Genomic DNA, 25171 nt, shown 5'->3' on the forward strand with positions numbered 1-25171 from the left:
GCTTTGTGTAAGTTGCATGTCATATATCATTGCTCTAATATTTGGTCAAAGTTAGCATCAAAAAACGCATTAGGCCCTATATAGATGGAAGGAGGGAGTAGCTTTGAATAGCATTTGTATAGTAAAACGGGGCAAGACTCTCTCTTTGTGTGGTGTGAATAGTTTTATTTTTTCGTTTTCTTTTTGGTTGAGGGAAGTGCGAATTGATTTGGTACGTACAAGTACAATATTACTACACGTTAGGCTTGTCCCTAAAATTCAACCCGCGTCTTGTTATATCCCGAAAATTCAGATATCGTGCTCCCAAAACTGGCGCCTTCACAACCCGCGCCTTGCTATCCCGAAATTACAACACGCGCGAAAACTCCCTCCAGCTGTCAAATCCCGACACGCGAAATCCTCCTTCTAACCCTGAGCCGAAAGGGCCGCTAATTCAAATCGGTGGGGGGTACTTTTGTAACACACCCTACATTTTGGACAAGCGCGTCCCTAAGTCATGCTTCACCCCTCCCATCGCCCCCTTTTAGCCATTCGAAATCCCAGGCCGCCATAACCTCTCCGCTCCAGCCGCGAAACCCCACCCTCCTCCGTCCGCCACGTCACCGCTGCCCAGCCGGAGCCTCTTCCCCGACGACGTCGTCCACCGCAACAGCTCGACGTCCCTCGTCCACCTCCCCGGATGAGGATCCGTCATCCATCTCGTCGTCCCGCCGGTTCAGCCGCCCCGTCCTCCACCTCCAAGGAGCTGCTCCGACGATCGCCTCGTCTATCACGGCTACTCCATCCCCACAGCGCCACCTTAACGTGCTCCACCGGAACCGCAACATCCTCACCGACTCCTCGGACGAAGCCGAGGCCTACTCGGCGCCACCAAAGATGTTGTACACTCATCGCATCGCACCTTCTCCTTAACTCGACCTCCTGGCGCTGACGGTGCTCCATCCCGCACCCCCAAGGAGCGGCTACCTTGAAGCCGGCGCCGCGGGCGATATCTCCACGGCGGCTCTCCCCCAGTGCGAGGCCCCTTTGGCGGCGGCGTCCATACCAGCCGGATCTGCTGCTGCTGCTCCGACTCTCGCTCGCTCGTGCTGCTGCTGCTGCTCCGGCTCTCGCTCGATCGCTCGCTCGCCCAGCTGCTGCTGCTGCTGCTCACCCCCTCGCTCGTGCTGCTGCTCTGCTTCGATTAAGCCGCACTTCAGTTGACTGAATCGACTTTTGGGTCAGTCGATTTTCAAGGGTTGGGGGGCGGGGGGCTCACCGGAGTTAAGGAAGAACCACCCGCAGCGGGGACGGGGGCTCGCCGGAGAGGTATCCAACTATCTATCTTAGGGTTCAGGGTGGGGGCGGGGGGTCTAGAGGGCTGGCCGGGGCGGCGGTGGCGAGTTATTTTGGGGCGGCGAGGCCGGTGGTGGCTGGCGGCTCAGGGGGGTGCAGGTTGAAGATGAACTGCATGCCCTCCCTAAACTACATGTCAAGTGCCTCTCTACTACCATTGTGTTCAGTTTCGACAGTAGCATTCAGATTCCACAATAAATTTCAGTTTTGACAGTTAAGTTCAAAGTCAACAGTTTTTACCTCATCTGTTGTAGTCATGTGGTTTTTGGTGATGTTAATTTTACATCCATTTTACATCATCTATTGGGGATGCTATTAGAATCCCACTTGAGATTGACGATGTCTGTCTTGTGCTGCTTCAGCCTTGACGTCTTACGGCTCACCGGAGCTGCTCCAACGACAGAACGATCCATCACAACAGAGCAGTGCCCTGGACGCCGTCTACAGATTCCTCAGATCTTCTTCCACACCTCGGACAGCCACCTCTGCCTCAACTGCTTCAGCGACCAACCCAATGATGCTGAGGTCGACACGGCTACGGCAAAGAGGTTGTACACTTGTTGCATCACTTATTACTATACATTCACGTCGATCCATTAGGGCTATTTTGGTTCAACGGAAAAACGTCGATCCACTGGTTGTTACCATCACTCTAAATTTCTGCATGCTCTCCTTACATAATCTCACCATATTTTTTTCGTATGCATGTCAGATATTGTACACAGTCATGCTGAACATGTAGAGAAAAAGAGAAGAGTTTTGCGAGGCAATACAATGTCATGCAGACATCGCTCCATGGTGGGTTCAATGGCAAACCCTCCCCACCCCTCTCAAGATTGTAATCCAGAGGAAGATATCTGTTCTGAGGCGGATTCAGACGCCGCTGACCACTCCTATTTACCCCCCAAGGTGTTTGCTCTACCTTGGCATGATGATGTTAGTCATATCATGCATATGTTGCCTTGCAGTGCCTACTTTTGACATCATATATGTCATCTGCTTAGTTTAGACATGTTCTGTAATGCCACATGTTTAGTTTCTATATCATATATGGAAATTATGCAGTCTCATGTCTTTTAGCCAACCATAATATATGTGAAATGTGCAATGCCATCCTGTTTAACCAGGCATCATATATTTGAATGATATCTTGCCCATCCTTTTCTTCATTACATTTTCATTTGTCGACAATGTTTGTACATTAAACTACTCTTCCTGTGAATCAGCCATTTGGGTGGGAGATGGAAAAATCTGGAGTGAAAATAAGGCCTTCAGAGCAGACAGTGCTACCTGTCGAAGCAGATCTCTTGTTGGGTCCCGATAGCTCCTCAGAGATGGATTCAGAGACAGATGACCAGTCCTATTCCCCCACTGAGGTGTATGCTCTAACTTGGTACGATTATACTGCTCATATCATGCATACGGTGTCTTGCATTGCATAGTTTAGACATCATATACACAATATTCAACACCATGTTATTAGTTTAGACATCATATCGAATGCCTTCTGTTTAGCATACAAATCACATATGTGAATTAAATGATGCGATCCTGATTAATTAGATAACATGTAGGTGAATTATGTCATGCGATCCTGTTTAGTTATTCATCATATCTTTGAATTATGTTATGCTATGCTATCCAGTTTAGATAGACATCATATATGTGAAATTATGTCATGCTATCCGTTTTAGTTAAACAATATACATGTCAACTATTTCATGCCCTCTTTTTTTCCCACTATCTGTTGCATCTGTCTCTCATACAATGTCTGTACATTCAACTATGTTTCCTGTTTATCAGCCATTTGAATTGGAGCGGGTGATGCCAGTATCTAGTGGACTAAAAACACGGTCTTCAAATAAAACAGTGCTACCTCTTGGTGGAGATAGCACCCCGGTTGTACATGCACAAGAACCAGCCCTACCATACATAACCCAAACTCTCTCAGACTGTACCCCTACTGCGATGGACAGAGAACCAGCTTCACCCAATCTAACCCCAACCCCAGCCGATAGTAACCCAGTTCCTGTTGACACAACACCATCTCCACCACAGAGCTCCCAAACAAGAGCAGTTAGTAAGGCAGCTCCAGTGCCCAAAGGACCAGTACTATCACGGCGAACCCCAACTCCACCAGTTAGTACGCCTATTCCTGTGGAGGAAGCACAACCAGCTAGTCGTAGTTTAGCATCTATCGCATTTGATGTTGTTAAATCATATGTGTGTATCTTCCCATCTTGGAAATATTATACTGAAGATGAAGGAAAATGCCAGTTGCAGGTGTTTGTCCAGGAGTTATGTGTAAGTAATGTTATTCATGGCAATTACTTTGCTTCGTCCCATACATCCTACCTCCATGATGGTTATAATACAGCAAATTTTCCCATTTTTCTCTATAGAGAAGGACCGATTTGGAAACTTAGGATGAGGTAACCTGTGCTAATACCTCTGCTATCTTCAAGAATGCTTGGTGGCAGTATCGGAATTACCTGAAGAAAACATACTTCACCAGCAAAGAAACTCATCAAATTCCCTTACGTTCTCCTGAGACACATTTACTGGACGATGACTGGGAACACCTTGTTCTGTACTGGTCCCGAACCAAGAATGTGGTAAGGTCTATGAGCTCATTTTCTATTTTTAAGTATTATATTCTTGCGTCTTACTGTACTCTGTTCATGTAGAACAAGTGCCTAAACCTGAAGAACAACTGTTCTAATTTAAGATTCCATTGCTATCATAGTTCAAAAAAGCGCTAGGCGTTAATTGTGCGTTTTGCCACCGCCTTGCGCTTTACTGACCAAAGCGCATGCTTATGCGCAGTTATGCACAGATTATGCGTAGTTATGCACAATGCGTTTTGCCAACGCCTAGAGCCTAGGCGCGCTTAAGCGCTCGCTTAGGCGTGCCTTTTTAACTATGATTGCTTTGCTCTTGTATCACTGTATTTACTCATACAAACTTATTTTTAAATTGAAGGATCCAATCGAAACTCCAATGGCACAGCAGGTATGTTCACGCATGTTTCTTTAACAGGTTTGCTCTTATCAATAGCTCTGTTGATTTCAATTTCAATTGTGTATACAGTTGACTCTCATATCATACACATTACTAGCATCACAACAGAGCCAATAGTGTTGTTGTACATGTAGACCCGTGGTACCCATCTGAAATCTTGTTGTGCCGTGTAGTTTCCCACGCTTTGTATTCTTTCACTGCTGCTTTGTCTTGAACTGATATGATTTGAACCGTGTCTCTATTTTGATTTGGCAAGACAATGCAGTGACCATAGGACATAGATATATGTTTGTTTGATGCTTTTATTATGTACTAGTACTTGGCAATAGAAGACCTGGTAGTTTAATCCTGTCCACCTTACTAATGAACTGGTTCACCGAAATGAGTTTCATATACTAGTACATGCTAAACTTGTTATGTGTCTGCTTGTTTCTTCTTTTAGAATGCTGCCAGAATATTGGGGAAGAGTGCCTTATTAAGCAATGGTAAAGGAAGTAATGCAGATAAGGTTCAGGATAGTGACACATCCTTGTTGGTCTCCAACAAAGCTGATAAAACAGCTAAGGAAGACTATCTTGAAGACAGCGAGACAACCCCAAAGTCCTGTCTTGGTTTAGTGTTCGAGTTACGGCCACTACCGCTTGCACAAGCTATTCAAACTCACTGTCTGAATCAGTTCGGTTTCTTGAGTCTCAACTACAAGCTGAAAGACATCGATCAGGTGTGCTGCGACAAGAAGCGGAAGGACTGCGGAAGTCCCTGGAGCATTCAGATGCATACTTTCTGGTGCAATAGCAAGCGTTGGAGGATTTTAGCGCCAAACAGGACAAAGTTAATCAGCTTGCCAAGCTTATTGCCAGCATGGTGGATACCCAGGATAACGTTTCTTGAGCTCTTCTGAAGTTGTTTCAGTTATGCTCTTGTTTTGCTGCCGCGTTTATTTGCACTGGTGGCCAATTTTGACGGCCAATGTATGTAATGTGCTGCTTTGTTCCATATATTTGCACTGGTGGCGAACTTTGATGCCCAGTGGATGTAATATGTGTAATAGCGGTAATAGGCTAGCGTTAATTGCTTGCTTATTTATTTTCTTATCGTCTTGTTTAGTTGTTTGCTTGTAGTCACTGCAGTTCTTTTTGTGTTTTTTTCTAGTGGCCATAATAGCCTATTTTTGGTAACTAGGCCAAAATAATCGTGGCAACACAAGGACTGTTGTAACCATGGGCCTCCTGCAGGCCGTATGATCCATGGGCCTTCGTCCGGCCGTAGGATCCATCGGCCTTCTATACGGGCCTTAGGGTCCATGGGCCTTCTACGGGCCGTACAATCCATGGGCCTCATACGGGCCGTACTATCCATGGGCCTCATACGGCCCGTAGGATGCATGGGCCTTCTACGGGGCGTATCATAATTTCACCAATCATGGGTCGTACTATTCGTGGACCATAACAGGCCGTTAATAGGCCGTATTTGATAACTCTATGAAAACAGTCCAACGGGTTTTTTTTGACATGAAAACGGCCCAACGTATTAATGGTCAGCAAACGGGCCGACTGTAACGACGGGCTGAATTTGGCCCACAAGCAGAAAATGACAGTAACGGGCCGTATGTAACCGAATGCTGCAAATGAGCCCAAGAATCAATGGGCCCTGAGAAGGCCGAAAGATAACTTGGGCTGGAAACGGCCCAATGGAATAACGGGCCGTTAATGGGTATAAAGTGATACACTGTTCATTACGGGCCAGTTTCACCACGGGCCGTTAATGGGCCAAGAGTTACAAAGGTCCTCATATGGGCCGAAAGAAGTCATGGGCCACACATGGGCCGGAAGTTAAAATGGGCTGAATCATATTGGACGGCCCAGATGACGCTATTGGGCCTAATTCGATTAGGGCGTAACGGGCCCTGGGTTAGCGGGCTGTAAATGGGCTATATGTGAACAGGCCGTTAACAGGCTTTTCGTGGGCCGGCCCGCCACCTTTTGACCAAGTCAAACGGGCTGGCCTTTTCACAGGAATGGGCCTCTGTTGGGCCGTGCCACGTGTCGCCGTATCATAGGCGCCTTCGGTCCAATGAGCGGATGACATCTGTCCCAACGGTGAGCCGACACTTGTTTCCTTCAGCCAATGATGATTTTACACGTGGAAAATCCCCATTGGTCGGGGCTGTTAACGGTTTATCGGATCCAAAACCCGACCCGATAGCTTAACGACGTTCCGTTACGGTGGATGCCACGTGTTGGTCACCCTTGACGAAAGCACTTATGTGACGCGCGATTTTTCGTCATGGAAGTGGACACTTCCGTGATGATAATTTTGGTAATGTAATGGAACACTTCTACGACAGCACAGGTATGACTATCTTGATTCTGTCATAAATTTATCATGGATGTACATGCATGACCAAAAACACGACCTACTGTGACAAACACAATATCATCACGGAAGTGTATTTTTTTTATAGTGTTGGGAATCTTCGAAAAGGTTGAGCTGCAACCTCGAGTTCCTTCCGGCCATGGTGGAGACCGGGCGGCGAGCGGAGGAGGCGAGCGGATCCGAGCGGCGGCGTACTGGATCTCGAAGGCGGCGTGCTGGATCGGAAGGATTGCGGCGGGGGCGAGCTCGCGATGGAGGACGGCGGCGGCGAGGGTTGGGGTGCGCGGTGGGATCGAGCTCGGGATGGGTTACGGGTGAGCATCCAGTGTGGACCTGAAGCCGAAAAGATGATGGGACCCACGCAAAAGGGGGTTACTTATAAGTTTTAAGTTGGGGTGAAGCAACTTATGACTTATAAGTTGGGGTGACTTATAAGTTGGGTCTGTTTGGCAAAATAAGTCACTTTTTTCATTTTTTGACTTACAAATTGGTATTGGTGACTTATTTGTAACCAAACAGGCCCTCAGTGTCCATCCATAAAAGTTGGAGGTCTGGTGTGTCATAGAGACGGAGAGTATATTTTGTGCCCGTGCAACAACGTACACATGCACACATATTTTGCACACTATAAATATTGTAACGGAATGTATAATTCAGCTTTTCTGAAGCGAGCAACTCTGCAGCGCCAAAGGGGGCAGCTGATCACCACCATCGATTAATTAACGACGAGTTGGCGACTAGTGACTGCTGAGTTAGTGAGCGAGAGGAGAGGAGATGGATGAAGCAACGGCGATCACGTGGAGGATTCCGCGAGGAAAGTGGTCGAGTTTTGCCGTCGAGGCGTCGATCGTGGACATTTCTTTTTGACGCCGAGAGCGGTGGGTGGATTTTATGGCGATGGCGACCCGGGGGCTGCTGTCACGGCGGACGGCGATCGAACCCCTGAAAAAGCCCTGGTGTTCTAGAATCCGTTGAAGAGTTGGAGGTTCTGGCACACCACACCACACCACACGAGTTTCTGATAGGATCGGTTTTTTGTGCTGACATGCATACATGTCGCCGTTTTGTGGGAATATCACAGCTGTTCCAGAAAAAGGCAGAGCGTCCAGGGAGCATATCCACAGCCGATGAACGGGAACAGCCGCACGTACGTACGTGTCTCGTCTTTTTGGTTGGTTGAGGTTATTATCCGTATCTGTGGATCGATGCAGGAGGCGATTGATGGTAGAGAAAACAAACACCTTTACACCTTTCTGTCTTGTACGTATCTAGAAGCAGAACGAGTCGTGATGTGGACTGGATCGGTTTGCTGCAGCGAAACCGGAACGGAAGCGGGTCGGTTTTCTGAATTAGGTAACCTAATAATAAGTTGCGCTTGCAAGGTGTGCAAAACCGTACTACCGAACCTCTTGAAACATCATTTGGATCTGAAATTTTGGAGTACCGCACGGTCAGTGAGTTAATGAGGGGCTGTACACTTAGCAATTCGCAAGCAACCCCGCCGAGGCTTCAAATCAAATTTCAAGGCGGTAGGTGCGCGCGTGGTGGCTCGCCGTCGCCGAGCGCGCTGCACCGCCCCGCCCGAGCGTCCAGCTGCCCAGCCCTGTGGCGGCGGTGGTGGTGCACATGCATGCACGCGTCGCACGGCGACGTGGCAGGGAAAGAAACGAGACAAAATGACGTGACGCGGGCGGCCCATGCCGTCCTTCCTCCTTGGCGCCGTACGTTACGTAGGCTCGCCTCATTCCACGCGGGGTCGCCCATCCGCCCTTGCGGACCGTGCGGCCTGATTCGACTCGATCGCTCGCCCACGTCCATCAACGGCCTCTTCTGTCTCCTTTCGCTTCCCTCTCGCATCAAGCAAGGCCTCAGCTCAGGGTTTCCTGACGTGACTTCCCAGAACGTACGCTACGCTACGCACGCACGCGCGTACGTATGCATGCATCAAGTCGCGGGGAGCCGTGGAGGTATCCGCGACGGATGGACGGACGGGCCTGGCCGGGTTCGTTGGGTCGACGTGGCGTGGAAGGCACAAAATGGTGATGGATGATGTGATGCAGAAATGGCTGACCTCGAGCGAAGAATTGATGGAGATGTTTGAGGATGAAAGGTTTCTTTGCTGCACGTTTTCCGTTAAGGAAAAAAAGAGAGCTTTCAGAGCAGACAGTGTAGCTGGCTAGGAAGCCCGTAACGAGGCGTCAGTTTCGTCGCCTTCACGGTGTTTTAACAGTGTCCATTTCAGTTCAGCTGGCAAAAAAAAAAAAAAAGGAATTCCGTCGATCTCAGTGTTGGTAAATCTATATCTGGTAGCAGTACCTTTTTCGTAGCTGAATTTGTGATCTTTTATTCCTAGACAGGGAGCATGCCGTCGGCAAGTGGACCCTCTCCCAACGGATGTCAATTTTCGGATAACTGAATCATTATCGGCTCACAAAGCCTCTCTGCATGGGGAACTTTTCTTATTCAGTCTTGCGAAATCTCAGTCGACTGAGACTTCGTTAAGTCTCAGCCGATGCTATTTCTGTGAGATCCCGCATTAAGGTCGGTTCATTTTTTTCTTTAGTTTTTTTTCTCTCTTGCATGTTATATCGGTTGACCGAGACTTAGTTAAATCCCAATCGACTGAGACCTAGCCACACTCCTTATTATTACTTTCTGCCTAGCTAGTATCCTCCTATACTTATTGTCTTTCTTTTAAGTTTCCAAAATGGGTTCAAAAGATAAAATAAGAGCTCCAAAGTGCTTTCGAAAGTAGCATCTTTGGAGTAATAGTTTTTTTTCCCACGACTTCGACCAATGTGATCCTATGATGAATATTTGCCAAAGCACTCAAAACATTTGCTAGTGTTTGCCACAATTTTTTTCCAGAAAATTCATGCGGGCTCATTTGAGCCCGAGCTACATGTCCCATTGCTAATTTTCTTGAGGCAATTCGTTTTTCCATTTTTTTTAAGAGGATCTTGCGGCAATCTGCTTTTTAATTTTTGGTTCCTTTGTCCCGTTAGACGTGAGGCCCACACAGCAAATGGAAATGCAGCCTCAGGCAGCGCTAGCTAAAGACGAACCATCCAGAGCCCAAAGCCCAGCTAACGGCCCACCATCCAGAGACAAAATGGAGGGAAAACTTCAGAAGCGAGGGAAAAACTCCTTCCCGTCCCCAAAAAGCGCGCGCCACGCCGACGGAAACCCTGGTCGCGCGAAGCCGGCGATGGTGGAACCACGCGCCGGTGCCGCTGCAGCCCCCTCCCTCGCCGCGACCGTCGCACTCCCCGCCCCCAACCAGGTCCGCCCTCCTCGCCCGCCCTCCTGGTACCACTCGATGCATTCGCCGCCACCGCTTCCGTTGAAATCTCTGCGTTTTGACCTCGCAGGGCACCACCGCCGGCGCGAGGAAGCGGAAGGCCCTGGCGACGGAGAAGGCTCCGAGGAAGCCTCGCAAGCGGCAGGTCTGTACTTCACTGTACCCATCAACCCCCTCCCCTTGGCAATCTTGCTTGGTAGTCTGATTCGTCTGAACGTTGGTAGGTTGAAGAACCGATTCAGATCCCTGTGTACTACGGATGTAGAAAAGGAGATTTTTCAAGCGTGCACGGCGGTGATTTAGTTCAAGATTGCCCAGCCATTTATGCAGAAAACATATGTGCGCACATAATCGGCGAGCTGCCGCTGCAGCCACAGTCGATGTCACTGGTGGATCTGCAGCTCTGGGTCTTCAAGCTGTTCAGGCTCCATCCAGAAACACAAGATCTCCATGTTAAGGGGTTCCTCAAACAACGCAAAAATGACCCGTATGACGAAGAGGATCCGGACTGGTATTTGGAGTACTACCAGTGGGACACCCATGAATTTTACACCGACAAATACTGGAGATCCTTTGCAAATAAATTGAAGAAAAAGAGAAATGTGACGCACAAGTTCATGTTGTACGTGGAATCCTCTGAGATCAGGCACTATGACATATTGCTCAAAGCAGTAAATGATGATTACTCTCAGCAGGTGCCGGCTGTGTTGCCTGGGACGGAAAGCCTGGCAAGGTGTGAATTCAGCTTCCGCTACCTTAAGGAACACCTGGCAGTTACTGCTGAGGAAATGGCAGTTTATCTCACTGGTCACTATGGCGAGCAGGTTACTCCCGCTGAGGCGTGGAGGGCAAGACAGATGGCTCTTGAGAAGGAATTCGGTACCTTTTATGATTCATACAACTTTGCCCCGAGGTTACTTAAGGAAATAGCACGTAAAAACCCTGGTGGTTTTGTAGAGATCAAAGATTCACTGGTTTCAGGGTGTAAGGATTTTCGAGTCCTTCAGCGTATATGTTGGGCGTTTGGACAATCCTTACAGGCCTTCAGTGCCTGTCGCCCTGTGCTGTGCATTAAAGGCACACCCCTATGCGGGAAATATCAAGGGGTGCTGTTGACGGCTGTGGCATTAGATGCTAATAATTTCTCCATTCCAGTAGCATATGCCATCGTCGAGTGCGAGACAAAGGAAAGCTGGCTGTGGTTTCTTAGGAATTTGGAGCGAGCAGTGGTTCATCAAGCTGATGTCTGCATTATACACGACTACAAAAAGGAGTTGATCGACGCCGTAGAGGATCTTCTGAATTCCCGTCGACGACAAGGGCTGAAAGCAGAAAGCCGGTGGTGCATGGAACACCTTGCTGAAAACTTCTATGCATATTTTGGCGACAAGAACCTGGTGATGATGTTCAAGAAACTTTGTCAGCAGAAGCGACAACATAAGTTCGATAAACTCTGGAAGGAGCTTGATGAGTTGACATCCAAATATATGGCAGAGAAAGAATGTGGTGAAGTGCAGCAGGGGTCAGTCAAGCATGATGAGACAGAGCTTCAGGAGCAAAGCTCATCCAGCCAGCCTCATTCAGTGGAGGATGGGAAGGAAGGAGATCAAGCCGATGACAGCAAAGGAAAGGTAACAAAGTTCTCTGATTGGATTCGTCTGAAACCAATGGAGAAGTGGTCACTGGTGCATGATAGCAACGGAGCAAGATATGGCATCATGGGCACTGATATAACGGATGTATATAAGAACGATCCTGTATTGAAAGGTATAACTTGCCTTCCACTCAGTGCGATGGTGGAGGTGACATTCCTGCGCTTGGAAGAGTACTTCAGAAACACAGGTGACGCAGCAAACAAAGCAATCGGCAACCCTTCAGTTAGCTTCCCGGAACGTGTCCAGGATGACATGAACTCCAAAATGCAGAAAGCCGAGATGCATCAAGTTCTTGGGAGTGAAGAGGCTCTGAAATTTACGGTGAAGTCGAGGCAGAGGCAGGTTACCGTAAACTTGAAGTCGGAATATACCCACAACATGGATAAGTCTAAAGGATCCACAGCTCGAAAAACTGCTACCTGTTCATGCAACAAGCCGCAGCTGCTTCACAAGCCTTGCTCTCATGTCATTGCCGTCTGTTGTCATATTGGGGTTAGTGCTGCTGAATACATGTCCCCATACTACAGCCTGACTTGTCTAGGCAGGACCTGGAGTAAAAAATTCAATGAGTTCTCACGCAACTACAGAAAGAATTTACCACGCTACTACAGAGATGTTAGACCATTTGAACGTGAAACACCAACTTGGATCCCAGACAAAAGATCGGAGTGTGGTTTTCCTGTTTATCTGTTGTCGGACTGCGTACAAACTGCCGTTGTCGATGAAGGGCAACAGTGCACAACTGAAGATGAATCAGTTGCAGGCAATGAATCAACAAATGCACGCTCAGAAGAATCAAGAACCTAGCCAAATTTGAGCTTCTTTTATCATCTGTGAAACTCCAGGTTGTTCATATTTTGGACCCTTAATATCTGGTAGTTACTGTGCTTTAAGTTATCCTATATGTAAACTCTGAACCTCTAGTAGTATTTGCAGTACTTTCCATGCTGTCCTGAAAGCTGAAGTTTATATTTCTTTTTTACTCCGTTACAGTCTGATGCTGAATTTCTTGTTTGATTCATATATTTTTGAAACTCCTGTATGCCAAAATGCTAAATCATCCCAGAAGCCATTACTTGGCTGACGGTGTTTCAAGGAACTAGATGACCAGTTGCGCCAAATGGCGCAAAGACCCGTTTAAAACCATGTTCGTGTTGAAAATATTTGCATTTTTCAATAACCGTATATTTGAGTACATTTGGTAAGAACTTATACCCCTATATATAAAGAAAATTAAATGCAAATATTTTCTTAAGGTAATAATGCCACAAATTAGATCATCGGTACGTCAAGATAGTTGAGTCTACAATTAGAAATTCCGAGTAGCTGTAAACTTGCATTAAAAGAAGAGTAAACACAAGTGACACAATAAAATGTACTTAATACATGAACTCGTGAACATTGTGTACAAGAGAAGTTAATAGAAATAGTAGTCAATTACATCATATAATTTGGTTCTATAATCTTTTGTGTATATATTCTGAATGCTACCCCTTTGTGATCAACTCTTTGTCCTTCGAATCAAATGGCATAGCTACTGCCCCTTGTGGAAAAAGAAAGGACTCTATAATACTCATAAATGTAAAAGGAAAACATCATGTGATGCATCTCAACCTGCGCAAAGCAATGTAAAAACCATACATGCTATCTACATACTCTCATTGTCTGGCAGAGCATAAGTAGCCGAGGGACCCTGTACAAAAGAATTGACAATTCGCAAAAAGAAGCATGCCATCAGCTGTCTAGACAACCATAAAACAATAAGTGGCAAAAGCCCCATTAGAATTAGCATTTGCCATCCAGTTTATGAGCTAAAGTTAGAGCATACCAGTCGATGAAACATATTAAGCATCAGCTATAAAACAAACTCTATTTTCCTAATAAGACAACATAGATATGAAATGGGCAAACTCTATTTTGCCATCCAGTTTATGAGCTAAAGTGGAAAGCTATGGTCACTGAATTTTAGGCACTTTTTTTTAGCAAACACGGTAGGGTAAAAACCCTACTGTAACTCTATATTTTAGGCACTTCACCGGATAAACAATGGTCATAATACATGTTTATGGCTGACACCTCACGAGCAGCAAGCTTCAGTTTTACACTATTTAGGAATGCATACAAGCAAGTCCTGACAATTGAGATTTTCAATCCGGGACCAATCAGATATATGCCAGCAGCTAGAATTCTAATTGGAGTCATTCCCACCAGAACGTGCTTTGTATACTAAATAATAAGATGGATTGTTTTGGGTTTATAGCCGCCATAATCAAGGCTCTAAACCTGGTACTATTTGCATGATAATGGGGTGCTTTCACACATCAGCATAAAACTAAAGAGTCATTCTTGTCCTGTAATAGAGATACTATTCTTTTCACAAGCTCTTATTTTTCTACCCATACTAAGGTGTGCCCCTGTTTACTGCTGACACTACAAACTTTAGTTTATGTGGTGTATAGACAATATATAAAACATGAACCTGGCAAAAAAATACAAGGGATTACCTGAATACATGATGCTACAGTACATATATTTTTCTAACTGGAAAATAAGCCTATTACTTCCTGCTCTCAGATTTTAGTTCATTTCTAAACTCTGCATTATATTCAGACAAGCACACTACATCTATATTCTGCTATAACACAGATTATTGTTACCTTACTATGGAAGCAGCTAGAATTAGTTTGTGGTGATAAAACTATGGAAGCATGTTGGCAATACAATTATAAAATATACTATCTTCAAGGAAATCTGCACTTGTAGCCCTGTTTGATAGCAAAGTACTTTCTATGTATTTTGAAAATAACACAGTTTTTTAGATTAACAAAGTTTTAATTACAGTGAGCTGTTTGGCTACCACTAAAAACTGTGGTTTAAATTACAGTATTAAAAACAGTGATCTTAATACTGTAGCACTTGCAAAATTATCATTTTTTTCTCTGTATTAAGAAAAGAACCACATAACTCGTTTTTTAAAACTGAGCACGCTGAAAAACAATCCACGGGCGTATTCATGTGCCTCTCGACACACATTTCCTGCTACCTCTCGATGGTGACACGGAAGAAGACCAAGACGGTCCCGTGGTGCCCGCGACGACAACACAGAAGACGGCCTGGCGTTCCAGGCCATATGAAGCAGCAGCTCAACCTAGTTCAACTCCTCCGCTTACTGTGTAAGCTAGCTTTGTGTATGGCCGTTTAATGCATGTAGCCGTTCAGTTTGCAACGGCCAGCGAGCAGGGTACACGCGTGTCTGCGACTGTTAACAAATGGCCAGCTCTCGTCGCCGCTCCACCTTCGGCTCTCTGGGAATAAAAAATAAAGAGTGGATATTCATTTTTGTGGATGTTAGCAAATAAAAATTGAAACCAACTGGGAATAGAAAACTTAAAAGGGCAGTAAGTAACAACAAAAACGGAGATAGAGAGAGATAAATGCATTAATCCAGCTATAAGTAGTAGGATAGAAATCAAAAACCCATTGTTGGAAAACAGAAATTCGACCTCAGAGATTGTCTAAGTTGTGACATCGTTTGTTAGCGGCAGATCAGTATTATGTTTTCCATCTTGTCCCGATATTATATATAATAACATCTAGTTTGTATCAGTCATAATTTTCCCGTGAACAAACTGCTATAAAGATTAGTCAAGTCTAAACTCTAGATCCCCGCAAAAAATGGAAGTCTAAACTCTAGATTAGACCTAAACTGATACAGTAGTAGTAATCCTTCACCATTTAATGTATGGATCACACTAATACAAATCATAGAAAAACTTAGTCTTGTATCATAGATCTGACGATAGAAGATAGCCATTTCACTAATGAAGCGAATAACTACATTTAGTAGTAAGATTGAGCTTCTGGACATTTAGACAATCCTAACCTTAGTTTCTTAGTAAAGAAATGGCTGAAGACCAAACACGTCATTGTGTTACCCTTCCTCCTTGTTCGATTCATCACTTCCTACTTCAGAAAAGAAACAGAGTAACATAGTTCAATAATAGCACACTGTTTCAGAACATATTATACCACAGAAATGTAGACAAAGCTGTGCATGCATGGAAGAAGAAATCGAGTGAAGGAGGAAGAGCTCACAATGAGCTTTGGCCCATCGATCTGGACATGCCAATGCCAAATATAAATAGGGGCATTGCCTGCTCTGCTTCCTTCCCCCACCCACTTATTTGCGCGACACTCTTCCGCGACACCCTCTACTCACACCACTCTTCCGCGCTGGATGCACTATGAAACATAGAGCAGTGCACTTGAAGGCGAAGGCATAGGCATGGCCTTTCTTCATCTTTCTACAGATGAGCATCGCCTTTCTCCCAACAAAAATGAAAAGGTAAAAAAAGACATTGTGCAATTCAAGGCCCTCGATCATCAAGCGAGATTATAAGTTTATAACATGTTGATATTGGGTTTTTCTTTAGAAAAATTCTTATCCCCACATTCCAATCCCCACGTATCATTCAAGTAATCTCGGACTCATAAAATTGGAAATGTCGAGATAATAAAAATAGCAGAGTAACACAACACCTAGAGCTTAGGCCCTCTGCCCGCCATGTAGGCGCAGGAGATGCGTCTTGACACCGCTCTGAATAAAATGTAGGGCGACAAGCAAAGGGTATGTCTAGGACGTGAGGACAAGCAGAGAGCACGAGCAAGGGATCACACCTGCTGCAAATTCCATCATAAAAGGCGACCCTCTACTCAGTTTCTTTAGATACAGGTTCTGATCAAAGTTAATACACAGACTATCTGAAACCATCAGTTTCAGCTTACTCGAATTACAAAATTGACACATGAATAATATCTCACACAAATATATATGTATTAGTCAGATCCACCGACGGATAAAAAATGAGATCATGTTGTTTCACTTAAAGATATTGATAGAAACATTTATGTGTGCTCATTACGCAAAGGATAGGCAACATACATGTCCCCTGAACCTAAACCCAGCTCTTGATATGTACAAAAGAAATTAACACATAACAAAAATGAGCAAAATAAAAGCAAATGTAAATTTATCTATGCTCCAGGACTGACATATGTGTTCGCAATAAAATCTGCCACAACACACTAATATCCATATGCAAGAGCACCAGATGCAAAGAGGCATCTCATACCTAGATTTTCATGAGATATCTTTTCCTTGATTCTGCCAACCGAAGAGTGCAGTGGTTGTGGTAAAAGAATAACTGGCCAAGTACAAGAATCAGTATGGGGCTGGGACAAGGATATAGAGGCAAGAGGAAATGGAGATTGAAACATGACCTCAGAGCAGGGAACACTACTGATAATTGACAGACTGATTTATATATACCACAATGGGAGATTATGATACAATTTGTATTGAACTGAAATAATTTACGTGCAAAGAGGAAATGTCAAAGCAAAGAAATTTACGAAACTCTCAAACGTAAGACCGCATCTGGTCTTGCAACTTGCTATCACTATGGAAGCCAAAACATCAAAATGTATATAGAATCTGTCTATATCTCTAGCATTACTCAAACTGGAATACTCTGCTTACATGATCAGTACCTGACCTCATTTTTCATAGCAAGAAAACAACAGAATAATATTATTTTCAATAGTTATAGGAATAATTGAAAGTTTAGCATTATACAGTTGTTCTTCTTAATACAAAGCGGGTGTTGCAAATCTGCAATCACTCCAGCTAAGCCATATACATATGAACCCTTAGTGTTTCTGTAGGCGTGCTAAGTATTGATGGTCCATTGCGGTAAGCCTTCTTCAGATATGTGAATCCCTTCTGAATTTCGGCTTGTCCAATGCCTCTAAGAATATGTGCAGAAAGCCATGATGGTCCAGTGCCTCTAAGAATATGTGCACAAAACCATGATGGTCTAGTGCCTCTAAGAACATGTGCAAAAATCTTTAAATGAATCAAGAGTGCTAAACAACATGTCCTTTGTCAGCCATAGACAACACATGAGTACCTAAAACTATTATTGAGCAAGCTGATGATTTATTTCATAAATGAAGGCACAACAAAAAAGCTGTGAAGGCTTGGAAAGTGTATCAGTTTATCGGTGGTGGGATCAGGAGATGACGCTAATCAAAGTAAACTTAGAGAAAATCCTAAGTAACTAAGGTCTGAACCATCGACACTTACCAAGGTTCTGAATTGCCGTGGGCAATACTTCCAGTTTGGATTACAACCGTCAGTTTAGTACTTTAGTAATATATCTAAATATGCAGGCATGTAGTCGTCAGTTTTAGTACTTTAGAGTTTAGAGAGTATGAGCTTCTGTAATTCATGGTGAAAATTTCATCTTTATGGTGACAGAATTGACAGTGTGCATCAATTCAACTGATTTAGTTACCTTGTCCATATTGGGCACGAGGTCTTGCAGCCTCCTTAGCCTCTTGCTATTCCTTGCTCTTCTTTCCTAAACAGCATAAGAAAGAAAAATATTCAGTACAAACATGTCGCACCAAGACAAACACCAAAAATGTTGTAGGAAATTAACTAATCCTCTCAGCGATGCTTTGCGGGTGAGTGGCGCAGCCACGCTTGGTGCGGACTGTGCAGGCGATGAAGTACTGCTGCAGCTGCAGATAGTCGTCCATGCCGGACATGTCTAAAGACGTGGTTGACATGCCAAACTGAATTTGGTCCAAGGTTAGAACTGTAGCATTAAACAATTGACGGGCAGCAGAGTGCGGATGGATGTGAAGTGTATACATGTGAAGCTTGTCCTACTTGGGATTCGATTTTGCTGAGGCTGGTGACCATGCCGTCGTCGCTGTCGATGAGCACCTTCGCTTTTTTGCTTCCGGGCGTGAAGAACATGATGTTGGAGTTGGTGTCGCCCGAGGAGCTCATGGAGAAGCTCCTGGAGAGGTCGCTGGAGCCGTTGTTGACGGTGATGCTCTCACCGACGGCCGACGGCATCAGCGCGGGCATGGCCATCCCCATCTCCGTGTGGCATAATGTTCTGCTGCCTCGAGTAGCTCCATAGCTGCAAATTAATTGAGAGATCTCCAGGTCAGTGAATTTTGAATTTATCTAGAAAGCTAACAGTATTGGGGGATAAAAGAAATAACAGAAAGTATTATACTTCGTAGTCACATAAGCCATACCATGAAAGAACACGAGTAGTACCTGTATTGGGGGATCAAAGAAATAACAGAAAGTATTATACTTCGTAGTCACATAAGCCATACCATGAAAGAACATGAGTAGTACCTGACTTTGTTGAATTGGGAGAAATCATGTTAAAGTATGGATTCCTTTAAACCAGCAGTATCTCTTCACCTGATTAGAAGAGACTAAATAGTAAATCCCCTTGACATGTGACGTCTCACGCTTGACCTCCTTACTGCCATAAACTTTATCCTCTGAATCCCCATCCCACCATAGACAAGCTGCACACACACAAAAAAAATATTAAAATCTCTTTATCCTCATTGGGGTCGTAAACTCGTAATCAAACATTGTAAATACATATAGACAATAAATAAGAACCCTATTGGGTTACAAAGAGGATTAATCATAAGAGGGGAAAGGAAGTGAAATTAGTACTCACCTCATATATGAGGAAGGGAAGCTGGAAAAATACACAATTTGACATAACAAAATAGCACCAGCTGCAATATAGGAGCTCCAGGAAAATAAACCTTGCTTCTCTGCATTTTGGATCTAGCTAAAAATGGCAAATTTTAGAAATGCTAAATGTTAGGAACCACTATGTGATTCAGAAGAAATTATTTTATGTACCAGTTCTCACACTGTCTATCAATCTCCTGATATGCTCAATGAACAGCAGAGAAAAATAACTGCACAACCCTGCTTGTCAACTTAGGTCTCTTTACCTCGGTCGGCTCCTGACATTGTTGTCTTTCCCAGCTTTAGCCTTCTTTTGTCCATAACAGTAGTAAAATCCTATATGGCCAACGAAATCAAAAGACCCTTTACTAATATACAAAACTCAACAAAATCAAAAGACCCTTTGCTAATCTACTGAACTCAATTAAATCAAAAGAACAAAATAACTATGGGGGTTCCCTATGGAGGTTCATAAAAGACATGGCCCAGTCAAGGCTTGTGCAGTGAGGCAAAACTAAAAAAAATGCACATGTGCAAGAATATATGCAAACCTAAAAAAATGTGTGCAAGAAAATTAAGAGAACTATAGGGAGAAACACGAACCTGGGAGGGTGCTCGACCAAGATGGGCTCCTGCGCCGTCACTTGCAGCCATTGTCGTCCTCCTGCTGCGGACGCGGGGACGGTGCCGATGTGCATGCTAAAGAAGGTCACGACCCTATGGCAGCCATCTCGTCAGGGTCATTCTCCTTCTCCCATATTTGCCTACTTGCTCCCTGCCTGCTCCACCAAGCGGACAAACCCAATCCTATGGGGAACAAGAAAACATGAATAGATCAAACTAACTGGCAGCAAACGAACTGATTTTCTTTTGAATCAATTTCAATACAATCAGAAAATGGCAATGATAAGAGAAGACATAGACACTCATTGGAGAGCAGCGAGGAAGTAGCAGCGGTGGAGGAGAGAAAAACAAACCGAGGTGGGAGGAGGTAGCCAAAACTGCCCTTGACGAGGACGCTCAGGCCATCTTCTCACACGTCTTCATCGCCGCCCCGCATCTCCACCTGCTCCACGGTGGCTCCCAGGCCGTCGCCGCCGCTGTTCCCCGCGCCACCTCCTCTTCTTTTTTTCTTCCAGCGGCGGCGCACCCGTGGCTTCTTGGTGGCGAGGGCTCACGGATTGCGGAGGAGAAGAGGAGGTGGCGGATTGGGGAGGAGAAGAGGAGGCGGCGGATTTGGGAGAAGGAGAGGATGGGGATTGAGGGAGAAGAGGAGGCTCTCGGTAGGCTAGGTTTTTCACCGTGTTCGTTTTCTGGAGCGACGGGACCTCAAATACCCACCGTCTCAAACAAGCAACCCCACATACACCCGGGCCCAATGGTCATCGGGTGGACTGCTAGCCGAAAGTGAAAAAAAACTGACGGCGAGGCTGCTGCCAGCAGCCAAAACGCTGCTACAGTAAAAAGATCGCACGGCCAACGAGCTTCGCACGCGCGGAGGCCTCAGAATGGCGGGTTGGCTAGGGTGGTTTATATGTTCAATGACATGCATACCAGTACAGTTGATAAAAATTGTCATCAGTAGAAGCACTTTAGTAGATTCCAGTTATCTTAAGTATATATAACAAGCACACATACATACACACAGAATTAACCAACTGCACAGTAGCAAAGCTTTATCGATTCTCCTGGTTTTACACACATTATTCAGGATAATTTGCCATCTTGAAACTAGAGCACACGACTCAAGGTGGTACTAGAGTGCCCAGTAGGTGGTACTAAAGTTGAAACCGGGCTAGCTACCAGGCAGAGATCTTCATGCCTAGGGCTTTCTGCGCGAAGTCCCTGTCGGCGTGGCGGAGGGCTCGCCCAGCCCTGAGGGTGGCGAACCAGCAGCCCCGGCGGCGGATGGCCTGGCGGAGCTCCGCCTTGCTGATCCGGCCGTCGCCGTCCACGTCGAACTGCTTCAGCCACTCCTTGAATTGCTCCACCGTGGTCCCTCTCGGCCAGAGGAGCCACCTCCGCCCTGCCATGGCCGGCTGTGCTTGCAGGCTCAGAGCCAGCTAGTCCTTGACGACTGTCCTAGCAGGCAGGTGCATGGATGGTTCGAAGCCTCTCGCGGCTGCGCCTCCTTTTATAGTTGGATCGTTCCACCCACGTATTTCGTGGATTTATTCGTTTATATCTGCAGGTTGCGAGGGGTCGCTGATCTCAATCGTATCTCATTTCTTGGTGGAGTCCGACCTAGCTGAATTTCAGGCTTTGGGTCCGACCTAGTCACTACTCACTCAACGGAATAGTCACTACTCACTACACGGAATGCATGAAAGGCTAGTAAGAGGTAAGCGCAAGTGTATGCATATTACATTGCACTGTTCAACTGTAGCTCTTTTGACCGATGGGCTGCATTTACCTCATTAGATTATATTCCTATATGCTTGCAGCGACCTGAAAGCTTATTAGTTAGCTTGAGAATAAATTTGAAGTCGGGGAAGTAGCAATGTGGTAGGGCCCGTGCATGAAAGAGATTCTCCATTGACCCACCAATCCAAGGAAACATCAGGGAGATTTCGGTTTTGCTATTTCTCACGTACCTAAAATTTTGTGTTATATCAGTCATTCCTTCCTTCCTTCTCCCTTCTTCCCAACCTCGCCGGAGAAGAACAACCCAACTATCTATCTTAGAGGGAAGACATGGCCTCACTATCTATCTTAGTGAAAAGCCACAACCTCATTACTATCTTAGGGATAGGGACTGCAGGGGATTGCCGGAGGTTTGCACCGGTGGTGCGAGGCTTAGAGGGATGACCAACAACGGCGGTGGGGGAGGTTGAGGGGAGGGCGGGGCGGCAAGGTGGTGCACGGTAGCGCCCGCCGGCTGCAGGCAGATGGGGCACGGTTGGCTGACGGTTGCACAGAAGAATGGATCAGATGGTGGATGGAGGAGGAAGATGGTTGAGTGAAAAAAGACGACGTGTGACCAAGCGGTTAGATGCAGATTGGATGGACAGAAAATAAAATGAATGATGAAACGTTTTTTGCAGGCACCTGTTAAATAAACAGTCCCGGGAGATTCTACCACGGTTGCTCAAGAATGTCCAAAGTTCTTTCCAACGCTACTACAAAAACCCGTCTCTGAAGTGCTAGCCGGACCGCCTGAAACATGCCTTCATCTCAGCTGGTGCACTGGTGCTAGACCCCGAGAACAGTTAGGTATGGACGGCAAGGCGAAGATCATCAGAGTTGTGGATGTGGGCTCATTTCTGATGGCGCAGTCCCGACCCACCAAAGATGGATTTCCCTATGGGCTGTGTCTTTTCAGTATGCAGGAAATAATTGCTTAATCCCGCCTCTTGTGGAATGGCATGCTTCAATGCTTGTTTTCTTGAACGTTAGTGTATGGTTGTGCAGCAAGGTAGTAGTATCGTGAAATACATTTGTTGAGGATATGTCGTCGGGTTCATGTTAAGAATGGACTGCTGTTCCATTGGGACACTTGTAAGAACTTCAAAGTGGACAACTGAGCTACAATGCTGGAGGAGGGCGACCAAGGCAAAACAACTGTGTAATCCATCAACAAAATGATGCAGTATTCATATGTCCCTTCCGTATTTCGCGACAGGGATAACATAATAAAGTGGCGGCCGTGAAAGCAGTCCTTGCAAAGTTGGGGCACGGTTTCGGCATCAAGTAGTCAAAGAAGACACGTCGGGTTATGCGGCCATCCCCAGCAGCCAAGACGTCCATAGTCAAAAGGAAAGTATGTCTGAACCCCGGCATGATGCACCCACGCTACATCCATGCAAAAAAAATATATATATCAAAACATTTTGAAAAAAATCTGAAACTTTCTGAAAATGGTTATGAACATGCTTGCAAAGTTTGATGGTCAAATGACATCCGAGGAGCTCTGTACAAGAAAAATAAAATTACAATTTGTGCTCAAACAGTGCATGTACTTTTTAAGTAGATTTGTCTTTTTTACAGAGCTCCTCAGATGTCACTTGAGCGCCAAAATTTACAAGCATCTATAACATTTGTTTATAATCATTTCCACAAAGCTTCAGATTTTTTTAGAAAAATATTTTGCTAAGTTTTCTTGCGTGAACGTAGCGTGGGTGCACCGAGCTGGGGCGTAGAAAAACCACTCACGTAGTCAAAATGCGCAAGCCACGAGGACAATCTGTATGGCAAAATTGACAAATTTGACCTATGGATGAAATCAAATCACACAATGAACTGCCCGTGAAACTATTTCACGCGGCTTACCTTTTCGTGTGACGCCCGACACGAAGGCGCCACACTACACTGTGCAACGCCTCATAGATAGGTGCTACACGCCTGGCCAGTGTCGCACCCGTGTGATTCAAAAATTACTAAGTCAGTGTGCAGCGCCTTAGAGTTAGGCGCCACACTATACAGTTATACAGTGTAGCGCCTAGCTTCTAGGCGTTGCACTAGTGGTTGCTTTATTTTATAGTGCAACCACTAGTGCAGCGCCTGAGAGCTAGGCGCCACACTATACAGTGCAGCGCCTAGCTCTTAGGCTTTGCACAATGACTTAGTAATTTTTAGGCAGTCTGGGATGCAACTCTGGCCAGGCGTGTAGCGCCTATCTGTGAGGCGTTGCACAGTGTAGTGTGGCGCCTTCGTGTCGGGCGTCACATAAAAAGATCAGCTGCGTGAAATAGTTTCACGGGCAGTTCATTCTGTGATTTGATTTCGTCCACAGGTCAAATTTGCCCAATCTATATATACTTCATGCAACTTCCAAATTTTACAGCAGAAACACTCAAAATTAAGCAACTGCATACATAGTAGCAGACGTCGTCGTCGTAACAAACCTTAACAAATTCTCCTGGATTTACACATATTATTCAGGTTTCAGGAGAAGTTCACATGTCAAGCTGAACCCATCACACGACACTAGGCTTAGACACTATGTTGCCATATTCGGCATTAGTCTGAGCAGGTGAAGCTCTACCGAGGTAGCTAACGGGCAGAGATGTTCATGCCGAGGTGTTCCCGCGCGAAAGCGACGAGGTGCTCCAGCTCGGCGTCGTCGACGTAGCCGTTGTGGTCCCTGTCGGCGCGGCGGACGGCGCGGCCGGCCCTAACGGTGGCGAACCAGCAGCCCCGGCGGCGGATGGCCTGGCGGAGCTCGGCCTTGCTGATCCGGCCGTCGCCGTTCACGTCGACCCACTTCTTGAATTCTTCCACCGTCCACGCACACGGGGCGCTCCTTATCGGCATGGCCTATGGGCTATGGTGTCTAGAAGCTCAGAACCAGCTTATCCTAGTCCTTGCAGCCGGAGACTGCCGAGTTCTCGCGGTTGTGCCTCCTTTTATAGTCGATCCGGTCCTGGAAGCATCTCGTGACTTTATTCGTTTCTATCTGCAGGCTGCGAGGGGTGTTGATCAGAATCCGAATCTCATCTCAGTTATTGGAGGGGGGCGGCAAAGGTAAATTTCAGGTTTGAGCATCGCATCGATCATTTGTTTAGTCGCTACACTTACCGCGATGCTAGTAACGAGCAAGTGCATATATATGACATCGTTTTCTTTTTTTGAAAAAGGAGGTTAAACCCCTAACCTCTGCATCAGTCGATCCATGCAGCCATCTTTATTAATTATTTCACAAGGGTCTTATAAAAACATACATCAAGCCATCCGAAGCCACCACTCGCATGATAATATAGAGAGCTCTCACTCCCCATATCTATAGCGATGCCGTCGCCGATCCATCCACATAACGTATCGAAACAGACAACCAGTGCAACAGACCTAAAGCGTACACTACATGCACACGTTTTATAAGCCGCCATCATCATCGAAACCGCTGTCCCATCTTCAGGAGAGAGATCCGCATCATCCTTGCCAGTCCGGCCATACATCGACGCC

At 45.7% G+C, this 25171-nt stretch overlaps 3 protein-coding genes across 30 annotated transcripts; 1 reads left to right on the forward strand and 2 right to left on the reverse strand.

The window, feature by feature from the left end:
• Positions 1-9688: 9688 nt before the first annotated feature.
• LOC109751253 (uncharacterized) lies at positions 9689-12670 on the forward strand. Its single transcript, XM_020310153.4, has 3 exons — positions 9689-10015; positions 10104-10178; positions 10258-12670. The coding sequence occupies exons 1-3, from the start codon at positions 9758-9760 to the stop codon at positions 12493-12495; spliced, it is 2571 nt and encodes an 856-aa protein (XP_020165742.2). The 5' UTR covers positions 9689-9757; the 3' UTR covers positions 12496-12670.
• Positions 12671-13049: 379 nt separating this feature from the next.
• LOC109751254 (transcription factor bHLH81-like) lies at positions 13050-20574 on the reverse strand. 28 transcript variants are annotated; one of them, XM_073508168.1, is made up of 12 exons: positions 20248-20574; positions 19874-20077; positions 19537-19606; positions 19251-19367; positions 18980-19089; positions 18805-18826; positions 18407-18683; positions 18192-18327; positions 18045-18110; positions 16821-16892; positions 15572-15654; positions 13050-14993 (listed from the first exon to the last, which is right to left on the reverse strand). In XM_073508168.1, exons 7-9 carry the CDS (start codon positions 18638-18640, stop codon positions 18091-18093), a joined length of 390 nt encoding a protein of 129 aa, XP_073364269.1. In that variant the 5' UTR covers positions 18641-18683; positions 18805-18826; positions 18980-19089; positions 19251-19367; positions 19537-19606; positions 19874-20077; positions 20248-20574; the 3' UTR covers positions 13050-14993; positions 15572-15654; positions 16821-16892; positions 18045-18090. The 28 variants fall into 28 exon arrangements, with proteins under 28 accessions (XP_073364269.1, XP_073364265.1, XP_073364261.1 ...); XM_073508164.1 differs by having other exon boundaries at positions 18425-18683; positions 18783-18826; XM_073508160.1 differs by having other exon boundaries at positions 18783-18826.
• A 3471-nt stretch (positions 20575-24045) lies between these two features.
• Positions 24046-24601, reverse strand: LOC109751259 (uncharacterized). The gene has a single exon (XM_020310157.3). The coding sequence runs from the start codon at positions 24521-24523 to the stop codon at positions 24263-24265; it is 261 nt and encodes an 86-aa protein (XP_020165746.1). The 5' UTR covers positions 24524-24601; the 3' UTR covers positions 24046-24262.
• Between the last annotated feature and the right edge of the window lie 570 nt (positions 24602-25171).

The sequence above is a fragment of the Aegilops tauschii genome, chromosome 2 (genome assembly GCF_002575655.3).
Source record: "Aegilops tauschii subsp. strangulata cultivar AL8/78 chromosome 2, Aet v6.0, whole genome shotgun sequence".
NCBI lineage: Eukaryota > Viridiplantae > Streptophyta > Magnoliopsida > Poales > Poaceae > Aegilops > Aegilops tauschii.